Consider the following 11,372-nt stretch of genomic DNA (forward strand, 5'->3'; position numbering starts at 1 on the left):
GTCACCAACTAAATTTCTTTATATAATTTAGTTGTCTAACAAGTTGTCACAAGAAATAGTTGTTCAAATAACATTGCTCAATGAATATGGATGTATACACAAATTTATGAAACTCTGCAAACCCGGTTATAGCCGATTATTTACTTTTTGTTATTTCATAAAATAAAATAAAAGTGTCAAATTAACATTATTGTTTTTTCCGCGTGGGACTTATGCTATTTTCATTTCACACACTCTTCAATTTCCCCCAATTTAAAATAATGTTCCAATACTTATATATTTTTTTTAAGAGAACAAGCAAATAATAATTTGAAAAAATAGAATAATGGTTAAATAAGACGCAAATAACCTAACAATTTAAATTAAAAATGAATCTAGCCAATGCTAATGTAATCTACTGCAGGGTCAGTAAAATTATACAAATTTGAATTTGGTGATAAAATTCGGTAGAGTACATACATTTCAATTTGAAAATATCTTTATTTTTCTTATCTAGTGAAGATAACTAAACAAACAATTTCAATCCAAAGTGGCATTAAGAAATTTCCATTTGCTGTCATCTTCTGTTATATATGTATTCTGAACAGGATTAAATTGAAATTGGTCTTCAGATTAATTTGTGGAAATATGGAATTTATAGAAATAGTCAAAAGATTAATTATTACGCTCCAAGTAACCTTTTGTGTTTTAGATGAAAACTAATTGGCCTAATTTATGAGGAACTAACTTGAGTGCAATGCAAGCAAGAGGTTCTTCTTCTTAAGTTGACTATGAGCGTTGACCCGGTGGCAAACCGTCTTTTAGACAAAACTTGCAATACACATGGTTTTCTTGCTTCATAGATTTCACCTACAACAATAGTTTCCACTCTAACATTGAAATTACACCTTTTGAAGTCTTATATGACAAAGATGTAGGACTCATCCGTGTCTGTTTGAGACATGTGAGAACCCGTATGCTAGTATCGTAGATAGTTCAGTCAACTACTACTAATAAGAAGACGATGATTGATTCATAAAAAGATAAAGAGTTTCATACCGGTTGAACAAGAAGGTGAAAGTTCTTTGATATTTGGGAGAGTAATAGATAGAATGAAACTGGAAATTACAAGTGCTGTAATCAAAGAACATAAAACAACCGAATGGGGCTTTATCTAGAGATACAAACATACAATTACACAAGCTTAGGTCTAATTGATTTGCGCCTGCGTCTAACGTAGACATGTTTAATAGGTGGTCTACTAGCAGAAGGTTGTTCCTGCTCATCTTCATTTTCATTGTCAGAGTCTTGAGCAATGGATTTTAATTTACCAATTTCCTTACTAATGATACTGCTACCACCACCTTCCAACTCACGTTCTAAGGCATATACAGGTATGACCCCACACCCTTTTATCCCCTCTGTTGACCACCACAATTCTTCATTGGGACCTTGAAGTATGAATTTAAATGATAAGTTACAATCATAACTTCCATTTTCTTGTCTATTGTAACCATGCCAGCATATCAATACATGATCTGAAATTAATGTCCCATGATAATTGTGACTAATGCGCTGTCTGTCGACTTCTTTTCCGCGTTCAAAGATAATACAATGAAGGTCATGGTGGTGAATTGTGAAGCCCTCAGAAAGAATGATGCAAAATATGAAACCACACAAGTCAGATTTTGTAATAGGAAGAATAGATATTGAAGCCCCGATTGTCTGAAAATCAAAATATAATGGAACTTGTGCTCCTGGCAGCAAAGCATTGATAACACCTTTAACCAAATTTTGTGCCCTGTCCTTATGCATTGACCATTGTGTAACGTCTGTGTCCAGATAAGTGCAATTGACGGCTTTTAAATATAACAGGGATGGCGGAATGTCTGTTACAGACACAAGTTTCCTGCAATCATCTAATTCAAGCCATTCAAGCATTGAATGGTTTTGTATGTTCACAGGGAGACATTCTAAGTTGCAACACCTATTCAATGTTAGCCGTTTTAAAGAATGTATGCCATCAAGGATGGACCACAGACTTAATGCATTGATTTCTGTACACCCTGAAAGGTCTAGTTGTGTAACCGATAAAAATCCATGATCATCTGATAACTTTTTCCCAACAATGTTAAGCTTGTTACATCCAATTAGGTCAAGAACAGTAAGTTTGGTATTACACCAAAACGATGAAGACAATTCACGTATAGCAGTGCCATCTAAGAATAACTCTGTCATTTCTTCCGATGTCACCGAAAATTCTGTGAGAGATGAACAACCATTGAGTAAAAGTACACGGAGAGATTTTGAATGAATCTCGGCTTTAAGGCTTTCAATATTTATGCAACCTCGTAAATCTAGATAATCAAGTCGAGGGAGAGAAAGGATGGATGTATGGAGCTGACGCAGGCTTTTACATTGAGTGAGATATAGACTTTGAAGATTTGTAGCCCTGGATAAGTCTGAGAGCTCAATGAGATCTTTAGAGTTTGGAAGCGAAAGAACTGTTAGATTCACAAGATCCTGTAACAAGAAATAAACAAGCATGAGTGTTGATTAAAAGAGAAACTCTGCTGCAATTTTGTGAAAAAAAATGAGACTTCCTCCTTCTTCTCTATAAAGTTAACAAGTATATCCAAACATATTTTTACCTGAACTCCTTCCCAGAGCTTTTTAAGCTTGCTATGACGCAATTGAAGCTCTACGAGCATTTTAGCAGAAAAGGTTGATGGCAAAGACTCAAGAGAGTATCTTTCCCAATGAAGGTACCTCAATTTATCAGAAAGCCACTCGAGACCGTCAGGGAAGTGCAGTACATTGCATATGCTCCTGTAGGATGTATTATTAATCTCAAGATATCTTAAGTTTGTCATCCTTTTAAAGGAATCTGGCTTCAAGTATAGATCCTCAACTTCCGTACTATGGAATTTTATACCTTCCACAACATCAGTTCCCTGAGAAACAAAAATTAGATTAGTAATTAGGAAAGGAAGTCTTATGTACTTTCCTTGTTATATTATATAATCAGATACATATATTATCATATAGAAGTGATTGCAACCTCTACTTACCTTGTTTTCTTTTAACATATCAGATATTTCTTCAGCTTTCCACAGCCGACTTCGTTTTCCAGGGTCTTTAGATTCTTGATTGACAATCTCCTGTCCCATTTCTATTAACAAATCATGCATTTCAAAACTATCAACTTCCGATCCTGCACGCCAGTGCCAAATTGGTTTTAGTTGTATGAGAGCTTTATCTAGAAGGACTTTTACCCCACTTATTGCATAGAACTCACAAGCTTCCAACATATGTGTTACATAAATTTCATGCTTTCCTCTATAAAAGCATGCGATATCCAGAAATATGGCCTTTTCAGTAAAATCTAAGTCATCATAACTCAATTTTAACACATTGTAAATTTCCCCATTTGGAATCTTTTTGAGCTTTTTCAATTCATTTTCCCATGCCTCTTTGCCTCTTGAACGGAGATTTGCCCCTATAACTTTTAAAGCTAGAGGATTGCCTTTGCAATAGGAAATTACACTTTCTGATAGATCTTCATATCCAATTTTAGGCTGTTTTTCTCCGAAGGCATTCAAACTGAATAACTGAAGAGAATCATGGTTGTTCAATTCCTTGACTTCATATATGTCACATTTACTGAACTGACTAAATATATGTTTATCTCTAGTTGTAATAATGACCCTACTACCCGGTCCCAGCCCTTCAATTTTTAGGATAAGATCTGCTATTTGATGTATGGTTTCCACGCCATCCAACACAATGAAAACTTTCTTACGTGCAATCCTTCTCATGGAGAAAGAGGATTCTACGTAGGATGCATCAGGATGAAGATTTTCTTCCTCTAACAATGAAGAAAAAAGTTTACTGTGTATAACATTGAGTCCATACTTGTTTGATTCATCCCTTACATTAAGGAAACAACCGCCTTCAAATTGGGAATAAAGTTTTGCATATAAAGTACTCGCAAGGGTGGTTTTTCGTATGCCACCCATGCCCCATATTCCAAGGACTCTAACATCATTTGACCCAATTTTAAACTTTGATTCAATTTGGTCATAATTTTTCTCAACTCCAACAAGCCCGGCCTTAATTTCATATGGGTATTTAAGATTCAGTTTCCGCAAAACATCTTCAACAATATCCTTAATGAAGCGTGATTCAGTCCTAGCATACGAAAGAGGGGAAGAAGGTTTGATAAGTCTACAAATAAAATAGAAGGAAAATACATCTATATGATTGGTAAATAAAATTTATAGTCGAAATTAGATTTGAGGAAATAAATACCAATGATACAGAATGTAATTAATGTCTAAATTTTCTAGGAAATGAAATCCTAAAGAAAATTCGAAAAAAATAAATAAATGTTTTATGCTACAAATATAACACAACTGTGTGGGATGGATAGTACAGATTTCAAAAATTGTGTGTATGCAGAGTACAAGCATATGATTATTAAATAGTTTTCAGAAGGTCATATCAACTATGGCCAGGCACATAAACATCATTGTTCACTTCTCCAAATAATTCGGCCTGTTTACTTTCTAAAATTAATTTTAGCTTTCATTTTTTAAAATCTATGTTCATTTCCAACCATGAATAAGGAGATGAAAGACTCATGTAGTAAATAATTGTGCTATGTTAAAAAACAAAACTTGCAAATCATAGGATATAGTTTATTGATTTACTTAGCATTTTTTAAACTTACAAGTCATGACATGTGGAAAGTTGGATAGTTCGTTTTACTTACCTATAATTTCGAGAGTCCCAACCAACTAAATTAGCTGCATCAGTGAGAGCAGCTTTCCATTTCTCCAACTTATCGTTATTGTGCTTCAAATCTCGCTTATGTTTTGCAAAGGCTTGCTGGTAACTTCCAGTCTGCTTCCTCACATTTGCTGGATCTATGTTGTAAAAAACAGGTATCACAATCTGTTCCATATATTTCTTGCATTCAAGAATCTTTTTGAGCTCATTTAAGCACCATTTTGAGGAAGCATAGTTTTCTGAGAAGATGACAATAGATGCATGTGACTCCTCAATGGCTTTGATGAGTGCTGCCGAGATCTCATCTCCTTTTTGAAGCTCATTGTTGTCCATAAAGGTTTCAATTTTCTTTCGGATCAGAGCATCATAAAGATGGCTTCTGAAGTTTCTGCGAATATCCTCACCTCGAAAGCTAAGAAAAACATCATATTTTTTCGGTGGCACCACATCAGAAGAAGATATGGAGGAAAAAGCACTGCTCGTGACGGTTATGAATTCCAAGTGCCTGCACTAAGCCACAAATCACAATGCAACAATAAAATAAAGGCTTAAATATGTCTTTCGTCTCTGTAAATATAGGTAATTTGAATTTTCGTCACTCAAATTACTAATCCTTCCAACCTACCCCTGCAAATATTAATCATTTGACTTTTGGTCCTAATTATGTTATTTTGCTGAGGTGGGTTGTTATTAGCGATGTGGTGCCCATGTGGCAAGTGATGATTGGGCGAGGTGGTTTGATTAAATAGGTCTTTCATCCCTGCAAATATAGGTCATTTGAATTTTCGTCCATGAAGTTACAAATCATATGTAATTAGGACCAAAAGTCAAATGATTAATATTTGTAGGGGCAGATTGGAAGGATTAGTAACTTCAGTGATGAAAATTCAAATGATCTGCAGGGACAAAAGATCTATTTAAGCTTAAAATAAAATTTTTGATACTTGTTTTCAATGATACTTTAGACCACACTCATTCTGTGTCTCTGATACATACTGAGCTTCAAAAATTTGATTAACATCATTTGGAATCATTGTTAGCATCATAACAAAAAAAATGGCAACATCCAAAGCGGGCCTAACCAAATAATTATAATAAATGTTAAATATATTTTTGATGCCAATAAATATACTAACCGTATGTTTCCCTTTAAATTTTTTGTTTGACTTCTGGTCCTTAAAATTTCTCATCATTACTTTTACTCTATACTTTTTAGTCAACTCATGCCTAGATTATCTAAAAAAAATCAAAAAACTCATGTCTAATCTTCATAATTTTTAATAAAATTTTACAAAAATGTGTACAATATTATCATAATCTCTCAAAAAAGAATAGATTTTTTATACACCAAAAACATAAAATTCATATATATTTATACAAAACAAAAACATATTTAACCCTCAATCCAATAATATAGATAGATAAATTAATGTCTTGAGACACCATTTACTTTTTCCGTTCCCTCTTTTTCTCAAGCAGCACTGAGGTACAAAACAGTACTGTAATTTCTTAATTTATTTATCTGAGTAAAAATGGTGTACAAATAAGAACTGGTCAAAGCTAGTGATATTAATTCCAGCTTCTAGTATAATTGTTCTTTTTTTTTTTTTACAAGAGTATAATTGAATACATATCTTTCTCTATTTTTTATTCACAATTTCATTAACATATAGTTTTAAACCTTATTATAAAATATGAAACAACACAAAATAAAATTAAAATATGTGAAAAATTACTAAAGTCGATTAACTATAGTTATTTAATAGTGAATTTTATACTCTAAATTATAAAATTATTAACAAAATATTTAAATTTAATTGTCATTGGCATTTAGATTATAAAGAAACGATTTTATATTTTTTAAATGGTGATTCAAAATTAACATAAATTATAAAAATACTTATTTATTCTAAAATAGATCAAATGTAGTCCATATTTAATTCTTAAGGGAGTGGGTTGTAATTCAAGCATCTTATAGGGAAGGGGAGTCTATATTTTAACAAAAGAGGAGACGGGAGTGTAATTCAAGCATCTTTGAGGGGAGGGGAGTGTAATTTACTCTAAAATTTATACTTTCTTCCTTAATAAGATGCATGAATTACAACCGCCTTCCTTAATAATTAAATATGGACTACACTTTAATCTATTTTAACATAAATAAATATTTTTATAATATATATTAATTTTGAATCACCATTTTAAAAAATATAAATTCATTTCTTTATAATATAAATGTCAATGACAATTAGATTTAAATACTTTGTTAATAATTTTATAATTTAGAGTATAAAATTCACTTTTAAATAATCATACTTAATCGACTTTAGTAATTTTTCACATATTTTAATTTTACTTTTGGCTGTTTCATATTTTATAATAGGGTTCAAAACTATATGTTAATGAGATTGTGAATAAAAAATAGATAAAGATATGTATTCAAAATTTGATTATATTAAAATGAACCTGCAATGCTATTTTTCTTTGAACTGTGTTAAATTGTTTCTTTGCTAGATATATTATTAGAAATAAAAACAAAATTGAGGGACTAAAACGTAGATTTTAACTTAAGAGGGGAGGGGAATGTAATTCAAGCTTCTTTCAAGGGAGGGAAGTGAAATATTTTCTAATATGTTTTGAATAAGAGGGGAGGGAACTGTATATTTTAACATAAGAGATGAGGGAAGTGTAATTCAAACATCTTTAAAAGAAAGGGAGTGAAATTTCCTCGTTTAATTAACAAATATTTGCCAACAGAAGGTATATGGCCTAAACTAATTTTATCAATTTATTTTATTGATTTGAAATTCTATGATCAATTTGAAAAAGATCATACCAAAGTCAGAATCCAGCTTCATGCAATAAAGACTGTAAAGTTATAATCCCAATAGAGCTTAGCTTCTGTTGGAATCAATTTTGGATGAAAATTAATTACGGATGAGCACACACAAACACTTTTTTTTTTTTTTTTTGACAATCCACTCTTTCATTAAAGAAACAAATCAAGAGAGAACAAAGACCAGACTTTAAGAGGGGCATTCCCCACCCAAGTACGTGATCCTATTGATTTTGCAGCCTGAGCAAGCTCATGAGCAGCTACATTACAAGAGCGATTAACAAAGCTAACAGAACTACCAACTAAACTACCAAACAAGTCATGACAGTCACTAATAAAGGGACTAATACTAGCTATTGTTGACAGCCCATTGAAACACTTAACTACAACAGAAGCATCCAATTCAAACATAACATTACTAAGTTGTAATTCTAGGACAGTTTGGATACCCCATCTTAGACCAAGAGTCTCTACCAAAAGTGGGTCAGCCATGATATCAGGACTTTGAGTCGCTGCAAAGAGCACCTCGCTTTCATGATTGCGAATAACCAGCCCCCAAGTGACCTTCCCGTGCTTGTCGCGCCCAGCATCTATGTTGGCTTTCAAAAAATCAGTAGGAGGAGCAATCCAAACTTGTGCAGGGATCTGCAGTCTGTCAACGGAGCGCGTCGGATTTGCTAGATTAAACTCCGAGACAAAATCATGAGCACTTGCAGCAACCATCCTAGGCTCAAAAACAACTTGATTGAAAATAGCTTGATTTCTAAAAAACCAGATTTTCCAAAGGCACACACAGAAAAGTTGGACAGCTAGAGGTTCTTTTGCTGATAGCCAACTTTGTAACCAAGCATTTAAGTCTGTTTGAGGGGGAGGTTGGAAACCCAAAGGGGAGGCAAACCATACCTGCAGCGTCATAGGGCAAGCCATGAAGAGGTGGTTGGACGACTCATCTGCGTCAAAACAAAGAGGGCACACCGTATCAAGAACTACTCCCCTCCTTCTCAAATTGCACCTTGTTGGGATGATGTTACGGGCAAGTCTCCACATGAAGTTTCGGGCCCTTGTTGGGAGAGGTAGTTTCCAAATGAGTTTCCACAACTTATCCCAAGGGAGTAATGACGGTCCCGGCTGGTTCACAACTTTTTCATTGCTCAAGAAATGATGGGCTGATCTAACGGAATATAAAATAACAAGTGTGGTTTCGTGGTTATCCTTCAAAGAAGTTTCGTGGTAAAAAATAGCTTGCTTGACCTTGCTTTTTGATGGAGACTACTACATAAAATATGGAAATACATTTCAGATTAAAATATATGCAAAATTAAGCTTGTTATCCTTCAATTTTGAATCATTTTTTATATTATTCCTTTCAGTTTTTCTTTCTTCATTGATAGCTTGTTTAAATATTCAAATGTTTGTGGTCTTTTTTAAATATTTACCAACAGAAGGTTTGGCCTTGGATTGGACTTATACAATAACGGATATATTATAATTTTAAAAACATTTTGATATATTTAATATTGAATTCATTTCAGTGATTAATATGTTAATGACCTTCAGAAAATTAACTAGTTAATTAAAATTGAGGTAAAATACCGTACAAAAGTAAGAACCCAGCTACTTGCAAAAGAGAAGAAAAAGACTGTACAGTGACAGTCACAATCTGAGAAGGGCTTAGTTTAGAAAAGGAAGGATGTGCACAATCTGATACAATAAGATAAAGAGAACTCTTCGAGTCAGTGTCATCTATGATTGGGAGAAGTAAACATGCAACTTTGTAAGTTTATAAAGGATTGTATATGGAATAAAATCAATTCTTTGAGTAGTAGAAGTCTATTCCTTCCTATGTGATCAGTGTTTTACTCCTTCCATGATCACTCATCAATGAAATAGAGAAAATGTTAAACTCTTTTTGGTGGGGACATAATTCAGCAAACTCTTGAGGATTACACTGGCTGTCTTGGGAAAGACTATCCGTTCCTAAGGTGTTTGGTCAGATGGGTTTCAAGAGTCTTAAGGCATTTAATATGAATATGGTTAGCAAGCAAGCTTGGAAGTTGGTTTCTACTTAAGAGTCTCTAATCACTCGTTTACTGAAAGCTAAATATTTTCCTCAAGGTGATTATTTTGGACCAGGTATAGGACATAATCCTAGCTATGTTTGGCATAGAATATAGAGTGTGAAAGACGTAATTCGCCTTGGTTTTCAATGGAGCATATGTGAAGGTGAGAAAAACACAGGTGAAGGGGGGTTGAATTGTGTTTTCTTTTTCTTCTCCTAAAACCGAGTTTCCTGATCAGAAGCTGATAGAGTTCAATTTCAGATACAATGTTCAGAGTCTAATTTGCAGCGATTAAGTAAAAAGAGAGAGAAAGAAGAAAGACACAAAGCAATTATAGTGGTTCCTTCCACAATCCGGAAGTGGTCCACTCCTCCTTGCACTTTCAAAGAGAGTTCACTAAAATCAATATCTTATTACAAATGCTCAAGCGCAATAGCAAGAGACTTCAAACTATGCAAGCACAACTACAAGAGATTTCCTATGCTCAAGCAGAACTGCAAGAGACTTCCTATGCTCAAGCACAACTGCAAGAGACTTCTATTCAAATAGAATTACAAAGAAAATGTTTGAGGTTGAACACTTGATATAAAATCAGTGGTGTTTACAAATACAAATCAGATACGACTCTTAAAACTCTAGAATTTCTAAGATATGAAAGTTGTTTAAGAAATTCTAAGTGAACTTTATGTGAAACAATTTCAGCAGAGGTTTGGCTCTTGTAAAATTGTTGTGAGTCTCTTGGAAATCTTTAAGTCTTCAGTCTTTTATTGAGAGGTGTGAGAGAGACGTTGTTGATTGCCAGCACATCAAAAGAGTCGTTGTTGAAGCTTGATAATCACCAATGATATGTTGCTTGATTTGGTTATTGTCCTAGGAGGGAACAATAAAAGACACAAAGAACAGAGTAGTCGAGGTAGTGGTTGTACAATTGTAATATGTCCTTTAATTCATCAAATGGCAACATTTAACTAACTTCAAATTCCAGTCTTCAGCTTCTGATGACGTCAGTTTCTAGTAGACAGCTTCTGATAAGACTGCTTCTGATGAGACTGCTTCTGATGATCTTCATAACCTCTTCTCTTTAGACGCTCTTTTCTTCAGATGCTTTCTTGCAACACAAGCTTCCTTTTTGTAGATTCAATTTCTCTCATTTGTTCTTCCATAACCTATGCTTCATTTAAAGACACTTAAATTTGTGTCTATGGTCCTACACACTTGAACAAATATTAGCATATCCAATTGGCATTTTTTAATACTTTGTTATCATAAAAACTCAAAGTGGTATTGTCAAACACATTTTCTTCCAACAATATGTACGATAAAACGCATACAAGTCTAGGATCATCCTTGCCTTTATAATTTTGCATGCATTTTACCAACTACTTATCAACATTTGTAGTGGCCATATATCATTGTTCTAAACTTGTTGGTTACACCTAAGCAGCAATGGAGCTAATTAATGGATTTTTTTTGACAATAATAGAACCATAACTACATGACTGCCCACTTGGAAGCTTGAGAATGATGGTGTTTATACGGTTAAGAGTGCATATAAGGACATTATGAATCATGATATAGCCCTTTTGCAACATCATCTGTCGGGAAATTGAAATTATGTTTGAGTTTAAAGTTGCCACTGTAGCTACCACAATTGTTTGCCTACTACAATTCGGTTGCAATTGAAAGGTGTTTCGTATACTAATCTGTGC

The 11,372-nt window shown here is 33.6% G+C and overlaps 2 protein-coding genes across 2 annotated transcripts; both read right to left on the minus strand.

Moving 5' to 3' along the window:
- Positions 1-1,173: 1,173 nt before the first annotated feature.
- LOC112418169 (disease resistance protein RUN1-like) lies at positions 1,174-5,804 on the minus strand. Its single transcript, XM_039832012.1, has 5 exons — positions 5,731-5,804; positions 4,754-5,275; positions 3,051-4,206; positions 2,631-2,933; positions 1,174-2,502 (listed from the first exon to the last, which is right to left on the minus strand). The coding sequence occupies exons 1-5, from the start codon at positions 5,802-5,804 to the stop codon at positions 1,174-1,176; spliced, it is 3,384 nt and encodes a 1,127-aa protein (XP_039687946.1).
- A 1,924-nt stretch (positions 5,805-7,728) lies between these two features.
- LOC112418168 (uncharacterized) lies at positions 7,729-8,801 on the minus strand. The gene has a single exon (XM_024774450.2). It carries the CDS (start codon positions 8,648-8,650, stop codon positions 7,757-7,759), a length of 894 nt encoding a protein of 297 aa, XP_024630218.1. The 5' UTR covers positions 8,651-8,801; the 3' UTR covers positions 7,729-7,756.
- Positions 8,802-11,372: the final 2,571 nt, after the last annotated feature.

This window comes from Medicago truncatula, chromosome 3, assembly GCF_003473485.1.
Source record: "Medicago truncatula cultivar Jemalong A17 chromosome 3, MtrunA17r5.0-ANR, whole genome shotgun sequence".
NCBI lineage: Eukaryota > Viridiplantae > Streptophyta > Magnoliopsida > Fabales > Fabaceae > Medicago > Medicago truncatula.